This window comes from Haemorhous mexicanus, chromosome Z (genome assembly GCF_027477595.1).
Source record: "Haemorhous mexicanus isolate bHaeMex1 chromosome Z, bHaeMex1.pri, whole genome shotgun sequence".
Lineage (NCBI taxonomy): Eukaryota > Metazoa > Chordata > Aves > Passeriformes > Fringillidae > Haemorhous > Haemorhous mexicanus.
In genome coordinates this window covers 35,958,838-35,981,057 of record NC_082381.1, presented here as the reverse complement: position 1 = coordinate 35,981,057, position 22,220 = coordinate 35,958,838, and the positions used below count along the sequence as shown (strand labels likewise).

Below are 22,220 nucleotides of genomic sequence, written 5' to 3'. Positions count from 1 at the left end.
GTCATTTGGAACCTGATTTCTCCTGAGCTCTATCCCCAGCTGTCCTGAGCAGAAGTCATGAATTTAGATAAAATTGAGATACTCAGTTATTAAAACTCAATTCAAGTGGGCTAATAAGACTAATGTTTAGACAGGATTGCACATGCTTCTGAAGGAGATATTTCAGCCTGGCTACAATCAGCATGCAGCCTCCTGCCTGCAAAGCTTGACCTTCATTAGTGTAAAGCTCTTCAGCAGAAAAGGAGGAAACTGATGGAATCCTTTTGGTGGTGTTCATGCAGACGTTGACGTGGACTTGTTTCGGCCTGCCAGGCTGGCACTCTAGTGCAACAGGCCAAGCCCACAGTTTGCTGCACAATCCTCAGACACCAGCAATGTCAAGGGTGCCCGTCCCACTCACCGAACCGTGCCCTTGATTCCTTCCACGTCTAAGGTGATCTGCCGGGGGCAAGGGAAAATGAACAGGTACTATTAGAAAACTGTTGGTGCTGAGGAATCTCACAGAACAAGCCCAAGCAAGCAGAGAGCATTTTCCTTTCACAACATCCCTCCAGGAGCAACACTTCTTTAGCACAACAAGCAGGACTGCAGGCCAGCAACAGAGGCTGTGTCTACCTTTTCTTGGCTTTGCCACTAAGGAACTAGAAACTAGGTTGTGCCTATGCCAATTGTTTCTTAGAGGTCAGTGCATACATGGGAGCGCATTGTCCAGCCTACAGCCAAAGCATCATTTTTCTCCTCTCTTTCCTGGACTTGCTTTTGCTTTTAGTAAATTGCACCCAGCATGTCCTATGGGGTTGCTGTACACAATTCCCCACAAAAGCTTCCAGCAAACTCCTTATGGCACCTGCAGATTTGTTGGGACACAGCACAGGCCCAGCTCCGGGCTTCAGGAGCACACACAAACTGCTCGGCAGTTTGCCCCTCAGGGCAAAGCCAATGGCTCTTGTAGCACACAGAAGGGGTCCTGTTAGACAGGCACATCCTTTAAGGATGAAATGCAGAAAAAAGATGCTTTTCCTCAGTTCAGCAGAGGAGCACACAGTTTTTTGAAGGACACCTGCAAAGCTCTCCCAGCTGCACTTTGGAAGTTCCTACACCATGCTGGGCAAGAGACACCCCCCCATTTAAGTTGAAGCTGTTGACAGGAACTTTACCAAACATATGGCAACTTTATGCCATTTTTGTTCCCACTTGCTGCCCCAAGGAAAAACCTTCTATTTACCAGTCAAACGACGAAAAGCTTTCCGAGAAGCCGCCAATGAAAAGGCGCTGCTGAATGCTCTACGGACTCGCTCCATCGTTTGAGCAGTGCTGCTCGAGTCCATAGGCTGGGAAAAAAAATGGAAAAAAAAACCCCACTTGCACAAGTCCAGAGACCGTGCAAGGAAAAAGGGGAAAAACAGCACACTTGCACGAGTCCACGGACTGTGCAAGAAAAGACAGAAACAGAAGGACACCCGCTGTAAACTGAGAACAGCTCAGTCGAGGTGATCCTCCTGCATCGAGCACGCCAAGAGCTGCTCTGGATGCTGAGGCCTTGCGGGCACCAGGAAAACCTCCTGCTGACAAGGCTGTGATGTGGCAGCCCTCTGCTGACATCACAATAGCAGCTGCTCTGGGTTGGTCTGTGAATTCATGCATAGCAACCAAACCTTCTCCACAGTCAACACAAAAGAAAAGCCCAGAAAGTTCTCCTCTGACCCAAAGCAGCACAAAAGCCCCTTGCAGTCCATAGCCCACAGCTGAAAGGATCCAAGAGTAACACAAAACAGGCACCAAGCCCATACACCCTGTACGCCAAGCTGAACACTGACAAAGAGCCAGGATGTGAGGAAAGCAAAGGCAACGCGCCCTTTTGGCCAGCAGCGCCTCTGACTAAAACCAAGAACACTTGCCTAAATTCTGTGGATGAAATCGTGCTTTGCTAATATCCCAGAGAATTCCCTCCACTGGAATGCCTGCCATTCCCACCCATGTGCTGCATGGCTAACATCAACCAGCAAACTGTAGGGCTCCCTGGATTAAGAATGACACCTAAGTGGGGAGAAAAAGCCAAGTAACCAACCTGCTGCACACACAGCACACTGCTGCTGCTCAATTACGGCACCTCCAAGAAGCCTTTGGGGGCTCTGCCTCACGTCTGGAAGCTTCCCTGGAGTATGCATCTGGCAGTCACAGGGATCTGACTCTAATGGACCCACAGAAAGAAGGAAAAGAACGTTAAACCCCAATGTGGTACAATGTAAAAGCTGGTGGGGAGAGGAAACCAGTGCACCAAAAGGGGCAAGTCCCACCTAAAAGGGAGTTATGAGGCAGAGACAAAAGAGCTCAGCTGGTGGGCACAGTTTAGGAAGGCAGGCTCAGGAAAACAGAACAACCACAAGCCTTTCAAAGTTCAAAAGATTCACTCCCCCTCCTCTCCTCTGCTCTTGAAACCAGGTTTTTTTCTCCCGTCCAAAAATACTTTCTTGAGCATTCATAGCAAGTGCCTGGAAAACCTCCTGTGATCTTCTTTCTCAGTTAAAAACTAAAAAGAATGGAGAAGGATCTGGGCTTTTGCTGTTTGCCTGCTCTTGCAGCCACATTAGCATTTTGGAAGGGCTCTACAGAAGTCCAGGTGTTTCCCAGCCCCAGGATCACCACTGGCATGAGCCCAGCAAGTGTAGTGGAGAGAGCAGCTGGTCAGACTCCACGTGTGACATGTGGGAGGCTGGGTATTGTCCTGATGCAAATTCCCTCTGTGTGTCAAACTGAAAGTCAGGACAATTCTCAAGAAATGTCTGATTGGATGAGAGACGCCTTTGCATCTACAGACAGCACATTTGTGCCTTTCTGGTGTCATAATCCCAAAGCTTTAAAATGTTGCTTGGTGACCCCAATTTCCTCTAGACTAGACATCAGGGAGGAGTTTCAAGCAGTCACTGCTTACAAATCAGTCCCCAGAACCACACATACCGTTTTCTGCCCACCATTCACAAAACACTGCTGTTTCCTCAAAGGAAAGCAACAGAAAGCTCTAGCAGACTGCCCCCACCCCAAGAGTTTCCAACCAAGTTTTTCCTCTACTTTCTACGGCCTACGTCTTAGGAAAAGTGCTTTCTGCCAGCAGAGTGAAGTGGAGACAGACCATTCATTGCTGTGACACAGCACAGGTTGCTGCTCCAGCTTGAGAGCTGGAACTCAGGAACTTGGGCAACTGTGCTTTCAGATGCAACCACAGCCAGAGAATGAGGCTGGGGATGACAGCTTGGGGAGGAAGCTGGCCCAGCAATGGCATTGCACACAAGCTCTCAAGGAGGCACTATCAGCATGACAGCCCTAATAATGCCACACAAACCCTCATAGTAATACCCATTTATTGGATGCTGGTTGATCTGCATGCACGTCTACACTGCTGCCTTTATAACCTTTTGGAAATGGTCAGAGCTAGCAGGATTCACCCAGCATCAGGAGCTGGTGCAGCCTGGGAACCTGCTGATTTACAGAGGCTTCCGGCTTCCCAGGTGATGCCAAGGCAAGCCCTACTGCTGCTGCTGCTGCTGCTGCTGCTGGTCTGCCAGAGAGCCCCGGCTGGGCAGGGATGGTGCCACTGTGCTGCGGGCTGTTTCTCTTTCCAGAGCTGGACAGTGCTTTTGAGGCAGTAATGACAGCTGGTGGGAGAAGGAAGGGGCCTTTTCTGGAGCCAGCACTTTCGGGCGCACTACAGCCACCTTCAGGGGAGAATGTCGGCAGACACAAAGTAAAGCAGAGAGACACAGCTGGAAAAGGCTTCCTTTCAAGCCTTCTTGTCTCTTGGAAAAGAAGGGAGCCAAGGGCCAGGCCGAGCAGCAGGGCCCGAGCCCTCCTCCGTGCCTGCAGTGAGGGGTGGCTGCCGCTGGGCGGCGCCATGGGCAGGGAGCGCCCCTGCGCGGGAAGGGCGGGGCGGGGCAGCCGCCAGGGGGCGCCCGGGGCGGGGCGGGGCCCCTCTGTGAGGGGGGAGAGCCTCGGGCAGCTGCGAAGCCGCGCGAAGCCACAGACGGGACTGTGCGGCCGCAAGGCACAGCGCCAGGGCCATGGACAGCGCCAGGGCAAAGCACAGCTTAAGCGCGGGCTGACCGGCAAGGGAACCTTCCCATGGAGTGCAGCATTTCCGTGTTTTGTTTGCCAGTCCTGCGCTGAGCTGGCAGGGCACAAAGCCTCCTCAAGCACAGGTGCCTCCTCTCCAGGCTTCCTGCACTTCCTTTGCTGACGGGGTCCAGTCAGGCAGCCTGAGGGCAGGCTCAGCTGATGTTACAAAGCGCTGCTGTCCAAAAAGAAAAGAAAGACAAAAGCTAAAGCCGAAAGGAACTATTAGTTCCCTTGCTGAATTCCTCACAGGCGGAGGCAGGATTCCTCTGGTTCCCAGAAAGGTGCAGAAACAGGACACGAGGACACTCTGTGCCCTTTCCCTTCATGTCCAGGACCTTGCTATTGCAGGCCAGCGTAGCTCACCATCGTATTCACCCCTTTACCCAGGTGTCTTCAGCTTGTTGGGATTATCCCATGAGAGCAGCCTGAGAATGCTGCTTCCTGTCTTAGGGCTTTGTTCCTGCTAGGAAATGCCAGAGACTCACTTAGCTTCCTCCTTTCTAACACATGGCCCAGGTTAGCTGCAGTGTAAGGCCTTCCTCAGCAAATGCCAATCCCTCTAAGAAATGCTGATTCCAGTGGGATTTAGGCCCAAGGGTTGTTCCCAAGAGCAGTGCAGTTCAGGGTTTCAGCAGCAAGACAAGAGCAGGCAGCCTGGCAAGCCTCCGCCATCTGCCGCACTCAGCTGCCTTGCAAATTCCTCTGCTTCCTGTAGCCATTGGCTGAACTCCTGTTCTTGACCTGCGGCCTTCTCCTGTTGCCCGTCAGGCTGGCACCTGAGGCCTGTTCTGAGGAGGTCTAGAACAAAACGACAGAGGAAATTCCAGGGAACCTGCCCTTTGTCTTCTTTGCCCCTTTTGGTGCTTGCAACCGTCTGCAGAGGACGTGGGATTTTCGTTTCAGTGAGCTATGTGGCCCAGGAAAGAAAAGCCTGAGTTAGCTGAGGAAAACCAGGATCAATTTTCTCCGTTTCTGCAGGCCAGAAGTGGGAGTGCAGCAAATGACTGAAAAATGCAGTACTGTGCAGCACATACCCAAACTGGGCATGACAGAGATTTCGAACCCACATCCAAGGAGGAATCTGAATTGCAGGTTTCCCACCTGGGAGTGGGATTTTGCAAAGGCACCAGGAGCTGAATGTTGGATAGAGAATTTTTCAGGAGAAGGGCTGACTTGGGAGCTGGTGGAAGTGGAGAGAATGGGTAAACGCGCCCATGGCTGCACCCACACCGTGAGGGCTGCTCCAAGGGCACCCCCTGCCATGCACAGGACATGGGCACTGCCCCGTGCGCAGGACGTGTCCCTGCCATATTGACAACACAAACGCCGCTCCAGTGTCATGCAAACACATATGGGTGGTTTGTTAGTTGTCATTTTTTCCTCACTAAAAAATAGTTCTTCTTTGGGTGAATCCTACGATGTGCTGGTTGATGTTAGCCATGTAAGGAATGAGCAGGAATGACAGGCATTGCAATGTAGGGAACTAGTTTTAGTCAGAAGCCTTGGTGGCCAAAGTAGAGGGTGTGTGGGCTTGGTGCCTGTTCTGTGTTACTCTTGGATCCTCTGAGCTATGGGTTATGCACTGTAAGCGGGCTTAGCACTGCTTTGGGGCAGTGTGTGCCCTGTCAAAGGAGTCCTTTTTGTCACCTGATGTTGTAAAGTCTGTGGCCAAATGCAGGCATCTGTGGTTTTTGCCTCTGCAATTGTAGGGTTTGCAGACATGTTCAGGTGTCTTTTATTTTTGCCTTCTTCTTCTACAGTTGGCCAATTGCTGTGGGTGTGCCCTTTTTCACCTTTTCCTTGCATAGCTGGGGGATTTGTGCAAGTGGGTTTTTGTTCCTTTTTTGTTTCCTGGCCTGCAGACATGAGCAGCACTGATCAAATGATGGAGTGAATCCATCGAGCAGTTGGCAGGGCTTATTTGTTGCTGTCATCCTGCAGAGTTGTTGATGGTCCGATGGGTATGTAGAAGTTTTTTTGTTGGGGCGGCATATTGAAGCAAAAATGGCATGGAGATGCCAAATGTTTGGTAAAGCTCCTGCCACCAGCTTCAGCTAAAAAGGGGATTTCTCTTGCGCAGCATGGTGTGTGCAGGCATCCTTTCTTTGTTCTCTGCAGTTGTAGAGTCTGCAAACACATGCAGGTGTGCCTTTTACTTCCATCCTCTTGTACAGTGTGTAGATTGCTGCAAGTATCTCTTTTTTTCCCCATGTTTTGCTGTACAATCCAAGAACTCATGCAAGTGTTTTTTTCATTCTCATTTTTTGCATAGTCTGCACAGTCATGCAAGCGTCCTTATTTTTCCATTTGAGTTGCATCTAAGTCTGGGATTTGTGCAAGGGTCCATTTTTTTCCTCCTTTCACTGCACGCTCTGGGCATTCTTGCAAGTGCGTCATTTTTCCCTTTTTGTTTCATGATCTGCGGGCTGCCGCAGCATTGCTCAAATGATGAAGTGAGTCCATAGAGGAGTCGGCAGCGCTTTCCCCAGCCCGAGCTCCTCTGCTCCACAGAGCAGCCGCCCGCCCGAGCCGCAGGTGTCCCGTTCCAATGGGGATGCCCTGCCAGGAGCGCTTGGGGGGCCTGAGTGGGGAGGTCGGGGACCGTTCCCGGACCTGGCCCGAAGGCTGACAGCCGCGTCTTGCCCGCAGGGAAAGCGCAGGAGGCCCTGCAAGAGCGATTCCTCCGGGTTCGCTGCTGGTGCGCTGTGCCTTCGAATGGCAGCGTCTACTCGGGGATGTGGCGGCGGACTTGGCCCCGGTGGGAGGAGGGGTGTTGCGGTTGTTTTGAGGATCCCTGAGGAGTCCCCGGGGCGCCCCCTAAGCTGTATGTTCGCTGGTAGCCGCAGGCAGGCAAGGAGACTCCACATGGCTTCTGAGGGTGCTTATGAGATGAGCGTTTTTTGGGGGTGTCACCCCCGGGAGCAGCATGTTTTCTGAGAGAGAAGGGGGGAAGGGGAAGCGATAGCGAGAGAGGGAGAGCCTAGGGAGAAAAAGGGCCTAGGCCGTTTCTCGCCTGCCTCGCATGTCTTAACAGGGAGATTCAAAGGGGGAGCGGAATAAAACTTCGCCCAACGGGATTACAGATGCATGATACTTCTTGGGAGGGACCGCAGACTTGGAATATACCGGACATTTTCGAGGGGTGAGACAGAGTGTAACATTGAACTAAAACGTAACACCACGGAGGGGTTGGCGGAGGGCGGAGTAGGTGGAGGGCGGAGGAGGGAGAGGATGGGGCTCGGCAGGGTGGTATCTTAGCTCAGCCCTCTGCTCCCCTTGGCTCGCAGCTGGCCATCAAAGGTGTTCCGCGGGATCGCATCCGTCATTAGGGCGAGCTGGTGAGTGACCGGGACTAGCGGCAGAAACTGGCACATGATGGGCCGGGTAAACCGAGGCCTGGCAGAGTTGAAGCCGCCATGACGCCTGGAGGGAGAGCGGGCATGAGCAGAGTGGAGGGCTCAGAGCATCCTGGGCTGGTTGTGGGAGTCCAGACCAATGGCACAGCATCAGCCCCACTGACGGCATTGTGATTTTCTTGTGTCCCGACGGAACCCACGTATCCAGGGAGATGGTGGTTCTGGACAAGGTGTCCACTGGGTTCCATGGTGTTGTTCAGCTCTCGGATTGGTGTGAGCTCCCTAACAACTTCTTGTTAGTGATGGAGTGCCCTGAGCGGTCGCAGGACCTCTTTGATTTCAATCTGCCATGGGGGCTCCGTGTCAGAGGAGGTGGTGCAGGGGCTGTTCCTCCAGGTGCTGAGGCTGTGCATCACTGCAGCAGCTGTTGGGTCCTGCACTGGAACATCAAACCAGAGAACATCCTCCATGACCTGGCCGCTGGACAGGAAAACTGATGGATTTGCCTGTGGCACCTACCTCCAAGACACAGCCTGCCCAAACTTTGCCGGTGAGCCCACCCAGGGCCAGGCCCCTGGTCAGTCCCTGCATCTCATGGCCCCACCTGGCTATGGTGCCGGGGGTTGCCCCGTTTGCTGCCAGTCAGGGGCACAGCTTTGAGCCACAGAGATCTGCTATACGAGACTGTACGAAAGATCAGAAGAATCATTCCACCTTCTCTCACTGCTAAACCAGTTCTTCTGTTTCTCATAAAGACAAAATGCAGATTTTCTGTGGATCAATGGCAGCCTATCACATCTGCAGAGTGCAGAGGCTTTTTTCCCCTGCTGCTGTGCTACAGGAAGATTTACTAAACAAGCAGCATTACCAAAAAGGGAGATTCACAGAGGGACCACAAGCAACTGACTTTGTGCACTTAATCTCAAAGGTCACCACTCTCAGCAGACACAGATAGAAGGGACTCGCTCAGTCCCTTCTTGCTCTGTTGACCCAGACCTTGCCAGCACAACTTTCCCTGATGGAGAATTACAACAAGGGACAGTTCCCTCACAGCTGTGCAGCCCAGAGATCTTCAGGGCACCATCAGCACCCGGCTTCATAAGTGACCAGTTCTGCTGGGATGGAAACCAACCACCAAATCCTCGCTGACTTCAGCGGCAGCAGCAGTGCCTGCATCGGATCCCCAGGTCTGGGCCTCGCCAGGACAAAGGACACACTCGGCACATTGCCCCTGAAGAATGTGACTTTGGAAACAAGCACCTGCCACTGTCTCCTCTTGTTTGTGCTGGGGTCACACCAGCCTGAGGCACTGGGCAGCCCTCAGTACCACCTGGGACTGCAGATGACAGGCCCTGGCCTCCAGGACCAAACACGGAGGGAATTTACTCTCCAGACGGAGCTTGCAGATTGAAAAGGCTGCTGTGAGCAGCTACCTCAAAGGGCAGACGAATGAAGCTCTCCTGCACTTTAGCTGTGCCACACAGCTACACAGCCCTGGGCAAATATGGCGGAGCACACGGGCAACACAAGGCACAGGAAGAGGGACAAAGCCACTCAAGCACAGAGACTTTTCATGACTGATGGGCCCCAGACAACCCCAAGCATTGCATCACCCACCAGTCCTTATCTGATGACAAAGAGCAGGTACATCAGGTGCTTTGCCTTGCTGGCCAGGATCCTGCCAGGCGCTTTCCTCTCTGCTCTCCTGTACTGCCAGCAGACATGCCCACCTTCTTCGTTGCACTTGCAGAGCCTCGTACCTATTAGCCATGGCCACGTGGGAGGCAGGAGGTGTCACGGTGGAGATGTTCCAGCTACATAGAGCAGGAACCAAAAGCATCGATGTGCACAGCTGAAAGCCTGCATCAGCACAGGATGTTTTGGCTGTGGCAAGATCCATTCATATGAGAGGGGAGTCATGATGGTTCGTTTTACTGATCTCAGAGTGCAAAACATAACACACTGGGTATTACAGTATTACTCAAAAGAAATGCACCTTTATTGAATGAGCACAGCAAATGCGATAGACGGATTTAGGGAGAGGAAAGAGAGAAATGGGGAGAGAGAAACAGAGAGGGGTTATAACTAGCAAACATAGAAAGACAAAGTCCTCGTAGTCCAGCTGAAGGAGTTCGCCTAGTCACTTTGGGGAGTGTCTCTGTCGAGGCAGTCCCCACGCAAAGCAGAGACCACAAGCAGTCTCAGATGACAACTCGTTATTATCGAACATGGCTGACCTTTTATACACTTTCTAACTCTTAAGACTTCTTTTACCCTAACTATTGGCCACAATAAATCAACATAACACTATTCTTGAAAAGTTACAATGACTTCAACTAACTTTCTAAAAATACTTTGTCCAGCTGCAGAGTTCTCTTCCTATCTTTCTTCCATTCCTCACTTCTCCTGGTCTCCTTGCTTACAGCCTTGGAGAGAGCTCCTTGCCAGTTTCTTCTTGCTTCTCAGCTTTCTTCTTACACCTTTAGCTAACAGGCTTGCTTATAGCCCCTTCCCCAGGGGAGATCTCAAAGGTTAACTCAAGGTTCTATGATATATATATTGCTGAGGGAGGCCAACAGATCTTGAGGTAAGTCTATTGAAATCGTTGAGGGGGAAAAAGAAACAATTAAGAATAGATGTAAAAGGTAGTCCATGTTCTAAGCAGTAGGCAAGGACCATCGTCTTCTTGCTCCAATGGCCACACTTGCAGGCAAATATGTCCCTTTGGTCTGGTCGGCTCCCCCACACACCTGCCCCGTGTTAGGGGTTTCAGTCTCAGTCCTTGGGAGGGGGGAGCTTCTCCGTATAGGGCTCTCATGTCTCAGTCCTTGAGAGAGAGGCTTCTTCCATCTCAGTCGGTCTGCCACGGTGGCTGAAAAGCAGATGAGGGTCTTCTTTGGACCACCAAAGGTGACCCCAGAAAAGTCCAACCACGCCAAGAGGTGGGAAGATTCCTGGGCTATTGTCACCAAGCAGGTTCAAGCATATGGGGCGCCTCTCCCCCTGGCAGGCCCTGCTAGGAGCAGTCACAGTAGACACAGCTGCGAACAATCTCTTGGCAGGTCAGAGCTCTGCTCGGGGGCCTCAGGATGTTTGGCATTCATCCACCACCAGCAGACCAGAATTCCCATCAGGCTCCTCAGGGTCCCGATGCCTGTCCTTGAGATGGTCGTGAGGCAAATGAGGGGAACTTTCAGACTGTCTCCTCAGGCTGACCTGCTCTTCACTGGGTTTTCAATGGAAATGCAATTGCACTTTCTTCCTCATCCAGAAGTCCATCACTGGGCAAAAACTGGCCAGTGAGCAGCATTCCAAAGGCAGTATATGTTGGTGCTGATAAGGGATGGAGATTGTGCCCAATTCCAAGCCACACAAGGATGCCCTTTGGGGGGACTTTCCATTTTTAAGAAAGAATGGCCAGTTCTCAAGGGAATGTAGAGCCTTATGCCCTGGCTGACAAGGAAGGGAATCTTCCAACAGGCTTGAGTGTGTATAGGATTAATATTGTGAGTCCAGATCCAAGCTGCCATTGCAGAAGGCAATCCTGAAGTGGTCCTGGTCATCGCTTCCGCTTCCTCGATTGCTTTGCTGCACGTTTTTTGTTTTTGTTTGAAAAGCCCTTAGAGTGGGGATTTAGATGGCGAGGGGCCCATGTGGTCTGGAGAAGGAACAAGAGAAGAACAAACAGTCTTAGTAAACAGCACCAGGATTAAACCAGCACCACAGCCAATCCATTTCTATGAAGTATTTGACTCCAATGACTGCTGACAAGTCAGGAGTCTGAAGGGAATCCAGGAAGCCAACTGTTCTAATCAGTTTGCCCAGACTAGCACACACACCATCACTGAGTCATTGGCTAGGCCGCAGCCTTCTGCTGCTCGCACAACAGTCTCTGCTTATGTCTTTACTGCACAGGGAAGCTCAGGCAAAGCCCACCCATTCCCAGCTTTTTCCTCAAAGGCAAAAGGAACGCCCCAAGTGCTCCCTGCCTGCATCCAAGCACCACAATGGCTTCTAAAGGGAGTCCAAAATGTCTCTCCCAACACCAAAGAGAGGAGATACATGTGCTACAGCTCATGCTGAGGCACACACACCATGCACTGCTCAATCAGACAAAGAATGCACAGGACGTACTCAGCAGCTTCAGGCACCTCCTCAGCAGCCTGACAGCCAGCCTGCTCCCACAGCTCTAGCCTACCTCTGCAGGGGGCTTCCTGTGGGACCTCCCCCCTTCTGAGACATAGCTCTGGCTTTCCCATTCCATTTGGGCCTGAAACACCATCCCAACTTTCCTTAAACCTGTGGTCTGGTAGCCTCTCACCTGACCGGTTCTTTCCCTCCTGGCACCAAGGTCTCTCCAGAACTGTTTCCCAAGGGCCAGTTAAGAGACAGTGCCACCCTGACAGACAGTGTCCAGAGAAACAGTGCCCATAAGGAGGGCAGAGGAGTCCAAAACAACACAAAAGCTCTCTTTTCTCACCCTTTGCCTTTAGACTGGCTCTGCTTCATACCTCTTCTTGTTCAGCTTGCATGCTGGCAACTTCCTGCTTCATCTCAAGCAGCCTTTTCTCCTGCTCCTTCTGTACCTCTGCAAGGAAGTTTGCCCCTTGTGCCAGCAGCTGCTGTGCCTCCAAACGCTGCCCTTCCGGCTCCTAGTGAGGGGAGGAAGACACTTCCACATGAAGTTCCAGCCAGGCTGCCCCAAAAAATCAGTGTAAGCTTCATGCCTCACACCACCCACCTGAAAAGTGCTCATCATGAGTGACTTTGTGCCCTCCAGCAATGCTGTCCTAAGCAGAAATTCAGATGGAGGATCAGCAGGTGGGGGAAAAGGAGATGCCACCTTGCTTTCCTGCTCTGATGGCTGCCTGTTTCCTGGCCCCTCTCTCCTCAGGATTTCTACCTGCTCTCAGAGGCTCTGTTCTCCAAGTGCTGAAGTGGCCTTGTCATCACCTTTGCTTCCTGCATTACCTTGCTGCAGGGATGACAGCAATCAGCCTGTCAGAAGAGGCTTAAGAGAGGCTCCGCTGATTGGAGAAATGGATGCTGCCCAAAGGGAAAAAGAAACAAAACAACCCAAATTAAAAGAGACAAAGAAAAAAGCAACCATTCTTTTCCAATCTCAGCTCCTAACAGGGTCAAGCTGGGTTCCTCTAGTGCCCAGAAATACACAGACATCGGACTGAGGGCACCATCAGCTTATCTGCCTTCATGTCCAGGATGCTGCTATAGCAGGAAACATGGCCCTGAAGTGCACTAGTCCATTCCCCAAGGTGTCATCACCTGCTGGGATTTTAGTCCTGATATCACTGTGGGATTGCTGCTTGCTTTCCAAAGGTTTTGTTCCTTTCAGGAAAGTCAACAGACTTATTCTTATACTCCTCTTTGCTTTTTAAGATATGGGCTATATGGGTGTCCAAGGGAGATGTGGGGCATACAGCATTCCTCAAGAGACTCCCAAGAGATCTGGAAAGTATTGATCCCACATGTTGTTCTCAGGATGCTGGACATGCAGGTTTTCAGGAGCAAGCCAGGAGCAAGGACACAAGCAGCAGGGCGCAGATGTGCTCAGCTCTGGCTTGCAGGAAGAGCGGTGTCTGCCTCGGCATGCCCCTCCCTCTTGTGCTGGCTGGCATCTTCCTTCACAGCAGGCACAGGCAAGGAAGCGGCCCGGTCACCAGCTCCTTGTCTGCCACAAAACCTGGCAGCAAAGCCACAGCCGTTCTCATCGTCTTGACCGGGCCAGGCAGCACATGGGGCTGGCACAAATCCTGCACAGCTGTCCCCGTTTGGCTGGCAGAAACCTCTAAGAGTGGGCTGGGAGGGACAAGCTGGGTGCCCTCGGATGCCCCCAGTGAGCCCCCGCAAAGCCCCTGCCTTTTTACAGATCAGTCTAAAACCACTTGGCAGGGATTGCTTTCATTGTGTTCCTCAAGCCCCCTGTCCCTGGCATTGCAATACTTCAGTTCCTTTGCTACCAGGTAAACCTGAATGCAGCAGCCGAGAGCAAAAGAGGGCCACAGAAATGACCAGAAGGTGGGAGTTCTCCTCTGAGGAACAGCTGTGAGAGTTGGGCTTGTTTAGCCTGGAGAAGAGCAAGCTCCAAGGAGACCTTTCAATAGTTGTAGAGGCTTCTAAGAAAGATGGGGACATATCTTGTAGCAGGGCCAATTGCAAGAGGATAAGAGGCAATGCTTTTAACCTAAAAACCCCTCATTTGTGATTGGCTCCAAGGAAGAAACTGTATACCAGGAGAGTGCTAGAATACTGGCACAGGCTGCCCAGAGAGCCGGGAGGAGCCCCAAGCCCGGCAACATTCAAGGTCCGCTTGGATGGGACACTGAGCAACCTGATCTACTTGGAGATGTCCTTGCTGGTGGCTGGAGTTTTGGAGTAGGTGACCTTCCCTGGTCCCTTCTAACCTCAAGCACTCTTGGATCCTACTTGGTTTCCATTTGAAAAGCACCCAGAGTGGAGGTTACTACATGGGGGGCCCATCTGATTTCCTGGAGTGTGGCCAAGGAGCAAAGAGGAACAGCTGTTTGTCCTGCAGCCCCTTTGCCTTGTACCTGCAGAAGTTCCTTGGCAGAGCCTCGCCTGTCCACATCCATCTGCAGGCAGCAGCCCAGAAATTCACACAAGCCAGGGGCTAGCCTGAGATTGTGCAGATTTGGCACCCCTCGCTTGGCTATCAGGTAGTTAGCCTGAAGCAAAAGGAAACATGAGACTCTACGTGATTCTTCCATATCCTTCAGGGCTCACCTAGACCCCATCTTTTCAGCTCCAGTCAGCAGTGGCAAGTTCTTGCCTTAGCAGACGGTTAGAGATGAGCCTTCTCTCATCTCTAAGGAAGAAAGGTCCCAGTGCAGCCCCAGCTATTCCATGCTGCACCACATCTTGCCTCCACAGCTGATGTGAGCCCCAGGGGCAGTTTTAGAATTGGGCCCTGGTGGAAGCCACTTCAAGCTGTGCAAATGGGATTTTGTCTAATGGACAGGGACCAGACGGGCACAGCTATCTGAGCCTCTTTGCACCTTACCCTGTCACTGGTTTCCCGAATATAAGGAGCCTCTCCTTTGGCCATTTCTATTCCCACGATGCCAAGGGACCAGGTGTCCACTTTGGGGCCGTATGGCTCTCCTCTCACCACCTCGGGTGCCATCCAGCAGGGGGTCCCAACCATCGACCTCCGTTTCCTCTGCTCAGGGCTGAGCAGAGCACAGAGGCCAAAATCAGCTGAGGAGAAAAAAAAACACTGCTTCAAGTAGGAAATCAGGGAAAAGAGTTCCTCACTCTCAGTCTCAGAATGCAGTGCGGAATGAAGCTGGAAAAGCAGCTGGGCTCTCCTTCCTCAGGGCTGCAGCCAAGTATCTGCCCGCAAGGGTATGGTTGTCCACGTGAAAACCCCACCCACAATTTCCCTAGTGGCTTTTCCTCATTCTCCTGAATTTTTACACTGTAACTCCCTCCCTTTGGAAGGAACACACACAAACCAAAGTTACTCTTGACACCTTGTTTCTCTCTAGACCACTCAGCACCTTACAGCTGCACCCTGGCCTTGCAGAGTGCTCCCTGCCCTCTCACCAGCACCAACTGCTGGCACCCGGCAGCCACTCCCAAGCAGCCCCACACCGCCTCCCTGGAGAGCTGCGCCTGACTGGGAATACCCACCCAACTTGACGGAGCCATCCCGGCCCAGAAGGATGTTGTCACTTTTGATGTCTCTGTGGATCACCTGGTTGGCATGAAGGAAAGCCAGGCCTTGCAGGCACTACGAGAGAAAAAAGAAACGGGAGGCCAAAAGTTACCCTGATCTGATCACATCACTCGCAAAAGGAGGCTGCTCCTGAAGATTCCCAGATCTCAAAGGATAAGTGAGTGCTGGCAAGGGGAAGAGCTTGTAGCTGCAACACTAGGAGAGCAGGATCTTTCCAAAGGAGGCATGTAAGATTTTGAGGGGGAAACGTCAGTCGTTGTCCAAGACAGTCCCCTGCAAAGCCAGTAAGATGACCGCTGCTGCAGCGGATGCACTCTCCCCCTCCGGAGGACAATCATGGGTTTGCCAAAAGAGAAAAAGTCCCTGCCTTGGGTACCAAGGGGATCACTGTTGGGCGAGAGACTGAAGGACAGGGGTTACATGGCTGCCTTAAGAGAAGACTTGGAAGTAGCTCATTTGTCAGAGTTCAGCAGAAAGCACCAAGGTGGTTGCCATGCCATCCTTTGAACTGGAGACCTGTGACAGATGAGTCTGTCTTTGGCTTTGCCACTTGTTTTAAACTCGCACACCAGCGCCTTTGTGCTTACAGGCCAAGGAGGCAATACAGAAAGGTTCTGGGTAAAGACTTGGAGAGGCACAGGGCAGAACAGAAAATAATAATGAAAAAGAGACAGGGAGTTCAACAACGGTAGATAAGAGTAAAGAACAGCCTACAGTAAGGGCAGGGACACTGGTAGGCAGTTCTGTGCAGATGCTCCGTCTTCTCTGAAGCATAAGAGCAACCCAGAAAGAAAGCTCTGAACATGGAATCTCTGCCTTAGCCGCGCTTTCCAAGGACGAGCCCATCCAAGCCATCCCAAGCACAAAGGGGACCCCTTACCTCCCGACACACTGTTGCTATGTGTCCTGCAGCCATCCTTCTCATGCTGACCACATCAGCTAAGGAGCCTCCATCCATATATTCCAACACCAGCAGGACAGCCTCATTGACAAGGTAGCTGCAAGATGAAAGCAACAGCGTGGAGCTGAATGGGCACAGCTAAATTGCCGTATGGAAGAAAGACTACAGCTGAGTTTTGTTTCCAGGTCACTGCTAAATGAAGACAGAATCAAAGGAAGACACACTCCAGCCAGGCTACCCAGTGTCTGCCAACTCTGCCGCCTAAATGAGGAAGGCACATCCACGGAAAAGGAGACGGCTTAGGTGGCAGGCAGGGGAAAAAGGCAGTTTTGTGAGGGCAAAGATAAATCTGGAAGCGGACACATCCCAGCAGCTGCTTCATCATCTTCATACACAAATTGCACCAAGAACTCCAGCAGCAAGGAGACACAGATTTCACACCTTTTACTCAGGGCAGGAAGGTGTGCAGCAGTGCCATCACCCTTTGGAAAACCTTGCAGAAAGAATAGTCACAAACAGGAAAAACAATTGGCAACCTGGCAAATGATGTGCCTCCTAGCCAAGCCTTTTGGCATGCAAGGCAATGGAAAATAGTGGGAACAGCACAAGGGAAATCATCTCTGGGATGCTTTCTCAGCACTTCTCCTCCAAAACTTGGAAAAATAATCACGTCCCAAAAGAGCAAAACAACATGCAGCCAGTGAACATACAGGCTGCTGCCTTAGTAAGAGAGCCAGGTTTCTGAGATCAATCTTCAAGCTGTTTATGCCAGGAACCATTCCTGGCAACAAAATGCAATCTCCTCCTATGCCTCGTACAGGTGTGGATTGATGTTCATTGAAAGATCCATTTTCTGCCAGAACTACTTACCTTTCAAAGTAGGTGACAATATTGGGGTTCTTATTTTCACGCATGACCAGGATTTCCTTTAACACTTCCTCACAGCCCTGGTGCTGGAGATTAAGTTGCTTTACGGCCACCTATAATGACATTAAAGGCTCTTAGGGACAGACATCACCAGAGCCTCTTTCTCTGTGCACTCACAGGCCTGGATGCCTTGTCACCTCAGTCAAAAGGGACTCTAAACCACCAACCACAAAGCGCTAACAGCACTCTCTGCACCCCCAGACTTCTCAAATAGACTTTGTTTAGCACCACTGTTATCATTTGCACACGTCTTGCAAGCCAAAAGTAATTTTGGTCCTGTGAAGACAAATTGAAACCACTGAAGATATGGTAGCATTTCTAGGGGCTTTGAGCAGCGTTTCAGCGACAGCTGCCATTTCGATTGTGTGCCAAATAAACACGCACAAACATGACGGGGAAAATGCTGTCCAAAACAGAACTCCAAAGCGACTCAAAGTAAAGATACAATCTTAGCACATCCTTACTTCTGCCTTTTGGGTTTTGTAACTGTGAAGGACAATCGTGACCATGGTTTAGACTTGAAATTATTTCATGTGTTTAGCAATGAATAACCCTCTCTATGGTACACTATGGATGCATCCCAGCTTTTAAGTATAGGGCTTAGGGCTTTTGTACACCTCGTGGACCTCCCTCCAAGGGAAGTACCTGATCTCAGCACCACTGGTGGAGAAGGAACTACCTTATCTAATGCCTTACTAGTAAGGAAGATGGAATGTATTTGCTGAGAGCCAAAATCCAGAATTCTGAACTCTGAACTTTTAGCCTCAAAGAACAGCGTGATTCTCTAAAACACCTCCATGTCCTTTCAGTACAAACAGCATTTCCATAGTGAAATGTCACCAACACAGGATCAACACAAGGTTGTATCACTTCAGGCTCTTCATCCACTTCTTCTCATTTATCTGTGCGTGTTTGTGTTTGTTTGGGTGTCTGTGTATGTGAACTAGGTTCCCTAGGAGTAAAAGGCAAAACAGTGTTCCACACAAGATCTCTCCTTCTTTAGGTCTTGCATTATATTTTCAAACTGAACCACGTGATGGAAAACAATGGGAAATACTATCTGTGTCTGAACCTGGGCTTAAAAGGAATTGGCTGGAATGACAGCTCTTGCCATCAGCTAATCTATGCATATTTATGCAGTAAGTCCAAGGGTGTCCTTCTCTGAAGGACACTGCTGCAATCCTGGCATCCATTCAAGGGCATCCTTCTCTGAAGGACACCACTGCTATCCTGGCATCCATTCAGGTAGGCAAGAAGGACAAAGTCTGTCCAAAATGCATTTTGCAGCCAGCCTCTAGACAGGCTGCTCCTGCGGGACAGCCTTTGCAGCAAAGACAGGCGGCCCAAAGCTCTGGCCACAGATCACATGCCAAGGGAAAGCACTCAAGAGCTGCAAAATCTGCATGGGCACTTACCGCTTGTCCTGTGGCAGCGTTGACGGCCTTATAAACAGTGCCAAAACCCCTAGAAACAGAGCAGTGGCAAGAACAGAGAAGTTGTTCAGTGCTGAGAAGCAAAAGGCAGCCCAGGCAGGAGCTCTCTGCTGCCTGCAGTGCCTCTAAAACACCGGGGTTTGTCTGCTCTTCAGCCAATGGCCCAGCAGCCCAGCAGCCCTCTGCCCTGCAGAGTGTCCAAGAGAAAAGCTGGGTCCAACAGGAAGAAAAAGGGCTGCTACAAATCTCAAATGTACACACTAGATGATGCATGCGGGGCTGTTCTTTGCCTTTTCCTTCTTGTGTCTGTGCCTGTGGCGTGCCTTTCCAGGCAATGAGACACACAGTCCTGCTGGGCCTTCTCACCGCTCTCTTTTGATCCTACCTGCCAAACTCAGGCAATGCCACACAGCCTTTCTTATTTTCCTGGCCACCGAATATGGTTTCCAGCACAATACAGCTAAGAAATTCTACTCAGAGCTGTTGTCTGACAGCTCTCAGGTGGGAAGCTGCTCTCTCAGGTTTTTCTTCCTTCATGAGTCTGGTCATATTACTTTGAATCATACAAACCCAAGTCTTCAGGGAACCTGGTGCCACATCTTGGAGGGATAGGAGAGCATCCACATCCTGCTCCTTCAGGCAGCCAAGACATTGTCAGCATTCAGTTATCTTAGATGATGCCTTGTACTGCCACAGTACAGAGACAGGGACAATCTGGAGCCAGGGTCTGAAGATGCTTGCAGCTTGCCCAACTTTACATGTGATGTTGCACCACCAAAATTCCTGGCCTGCGGTTCTGCAGAAGTCAGCGTGCCTGCACTCACCCACTGCCAATACGTTTCCACCTGGCGTACTTCTTCTCCGGATCTCCCACACTCACCACATGCCCTGAAAGAAACAAAATGCAAGAAGCAAACTTCAAAACAGAGATCCTGACTTCCAGGAGATCTGAAACTCAGCTCCACTCTCTGGGGCTCTGAGCAATTTATGGTCGCTTGGCTAACAATACCATCAACGAGAACAGCAGCAACAGCAGCCCCAGCAAGACAGGCAGCTCTGGGCTGCACAGAGTCTGATTCTCCCATACTCCTTTGAAGGGCTGCCTTGAGGGGAATGTCCCAACTTTCCCAGCTTTCTCCTTTCCCTGTTTCCTCATGGGTTGTGTGGCCCCTGGTGGATGGCCCTTTCCTCCCTGAGAGCCAGCTCACTTTGCCCTGCCCTTTGGTACCGCCACTGCACCAGCCCTTACTTAAACATTGTGCAGAGGACATGGCTCATCTTTTGTCTCTAGTTCCCCTTTGGCGTGCTCAAATAAACCTTGCTGGAACTGACCTTCTAAAAGGCCTCTCGGCCATGGTGAACTGAGCTTGCCATGGTGAGTGTGGTGTGTGTGGACTTGACTGCCTTCCTGAATGCTTACCCATGTGGCTTTTCCACAGGAAATGCCTTTAGGGAAATAGGTAGAAGCAATCACCATCTAAACCCCCTCGCTGCTACAGTAGACCCCACTCAAGACAGAACATGATTGTCTTTGAATTCAGACCCACGGAGGAGTTGATCAATCCACCTTTTGTCCCAACAGCTGATGGCAGACCCTGAGTCAACTGGGCCCTGTTCTGAAAAACCTGACCCCATATTCTCTGACAGCACTGCACTGCCAGCTCTTCCTAGTTGTAAGAAGCAACTCAGTTCTGCTGCAGAGTCATTAAGGCCTTGGTTGGTACGCTGTCCTTGAGTGCAGGAATCTATGCAGGGATTGAGGCCAATGCTCAGTATTCCAAGAATATTTACCAGCTGGGCACAAGCAGTGACAAAGTGCCTGGAACTGGAGGAACATGCAGCAGAGAGGCTGCAGGCTTCCTTCTGAGAATTGCCTGCAGAGCGCTTTTATCTGACCATGCCACACAGATATGTCTCTCTGATGCATCTTCCTAAGCACCCAATTAAAATATCAAACAGGGATTGTAACAAATGTGCTTTTCCTCTTTTGGGGCACTTTGAAAACAACTCTTTCTCTCTGATAAATTGGGATTGTTCTAAGAATGTAACTTTTTAACTTGTAGGGGCTACTGAAAAAGATCTCTTCCTCTCTTCTTAGTTCTATCACCTGATGTTCTCTTCAAGGAGTTCAGGCTAACCAAAATGTCGAATTCTTACCAAACCACACTGTAGAAAGAATAGTAGAAATACTGACAGTCATAAAAACAACACCATTATTAAACCAGCCACAGAGCCAATCAATGTCTCTGAAGTAATTTTACTCCAATGAGTCAAGAGTCCTAAGTCAGGAGTCTAAAGGGAGTCTAGGAAACCATTTCTTCCGATCACTTTGGCCAGACTAGCACATACACCTTCCCTGAGTCATTGGCTAGATCAGAGCCTACTGCTGTTCTGGACACAATCCCTGCTTTTGTCTTTACTGCACAGGGAAGCTCAGGCAAAGCCCACCCACTCCCAGCTTTTGCCTCAAAGGCAAGAGAAACGCCCCAGGTGCTCCCTTGCTGCCCCCAAGCACAACCCTGGCTTCTGTAGGGAGTCCAAAAGGTCTGTCTGACACCAGAGTGAGGAGGAACATGTGCTACAGCTCATGCTGAGGCACACACACTATAATACACTGCTCGATCGCACAAGAAATCCCCAGGACGTACTCAGCAGCTTCAGGAACTGCTTCTCTCTCTCCTGGCTCCAGCGGGGCGAACTGCTCATGCTCCGGTTTTCAGGCTGCGGAGAGGAGGCTGCTTCCAAGGATGCGGCTGCGGCGGCCGCTTTGATGGCACATCCTGCTTCCATCTGGGACAAGAAATTTGGTTGTGTCAGAGAGGTGCCTGGCAGAGATGCCCCAGACACAGCATTTCAAAGTCAAGCCCTGAGGAACAACACTGGTGTTAGGCTGCAAGCTGAGCTGTCAAGTCTTCCTCCTCAAGTCCAACCCAAGCAGCAGTCAGAGACTACAGCTTGTCACAGCCAGCCGTAGTAGAGACTGTGAAAGGGAAAGAACAACTGCACATTTCACCCCTTTCTGAGGACTGCATTCACCATGGACAGGGACAAGTGCTTCAGAATCTGTGTGACCCTCCATGCTGACCTGAACAAACCCCTCAAAAAACTAAGTGAGCTCTAAGAGGCCAGCAGAAATACATTCACAGGATTGCTGGCCCAGCGGCCAAAGCACAAGCCCTGCTGCCCAGGGCAGCAGCTGAGATTCAGTGGCCCAGTAAGTGTCCTTCTGACCAGCTGCCATGGAGACCTCAGAGCGTGGCACTCAGACACATTGCCCTCATCCACCTGCGGCTCTGCAGGGCAAAGGCAACAAGGGCAGAGACCACTCGTTGTGTGACTGCAGTGGCTCCTGCTCTTTCACTCACCTGCTTTAGTTCAGCCAGCTTGTACTGCAGCAGGACCTTGCGCATCCTCTCCATGTTTTCTTGGTGGCTCTTCTCCATTGCCTTCATCTTCCTCTGAGCTTCCTGCAGTTCTGCCTGCAGCTTGTCCTTGATATTTGGTCAAGAGAAATCTTACTGGCACCTGCCATCACGCTCAGATTCCCTCCTTCCCAGGCTCAAAAGCACTTCTATTCCGCCACTTCCTTCTGCTTCTCCAGCCAGCTCTAACCCTTCCATGCTAGCTGTTCTTCCTGGGGCTCAGTGCTGGAGCCTGCCAGGCTCTGTGCTTCCAGTGCCTGCAAGTAGTCCTTACCTCCCCTTGCCCTCCTGCAATGCTGTTCTAACCCAAAAGTTAGCGGGAGTGTCAGCAGGTGGCAGGAAAGAAATGCCACC

General features: G+C 51.1%; 1 protein-coding gene across 1 annotated transcript; it reads right to left on the bottom strand.

Annotated features, from left to right (window-relative positions):
* Window positions 1–12,467: 12,467 nt before the first annotated feature.
* LOC132322478 (serine/threonine-protein kinase PAK 3-like) lies at window positions 12,468–21,887 on the bottom strand. The gene is made up of 10 exons (XM_059836965.1): window positions 21,810–21,887; window positions 21,093–21,234; window positions 19,269–19,332; window positions 18,427–18,475; window positions 16,955–17,064; window positions 16,064–16,181; window positions 15,138–15,237; window positions 14,506–14,702; window positions 14,036–14,170; window positions 12,468–12,512 (listed from the first exon to the last, which is right to left on the bottom strand). Exons 1-10 carry the CDS (start codon window positions 21,885–21,887, stop codon window positions 12,468–12,470), a joined length of 1,038 nt encoding a protein of 345 aa, XP_059692948.1.
* Between the last annotated feature and the right edge of the window lie 333 nt (window positions 21,888–22,220).

What these genes read in the sequence shown, in the direction of transcription:
- LOC132322478 (XM_059836965.1), bottom strand. Translation starts at nt 21,887, where the DNA reads ATGGAGAAGAGCCACCAAGAAAACATGGAGAGGATGCGCAAGGTCCTG. An exon ending in TAGCAACAGTGTGTCGGGAG is followed by an intron (nt 15,238 to 16,063) that starts GTAAGGGGTCCC and finishes TTTCTCTCGTAG; the next exon opens with TGCCTGCAAGGCCTGGCTTT. An exon ending in TTCGGGAAACCAGTGACAGG is followed by an intron (nt 14,171 to 14,505) that starts GTAAGGTGCAAA and finishes CTTTTGCTTCAG; the next exon opens with GCTAACTACCTGATAGCCAA.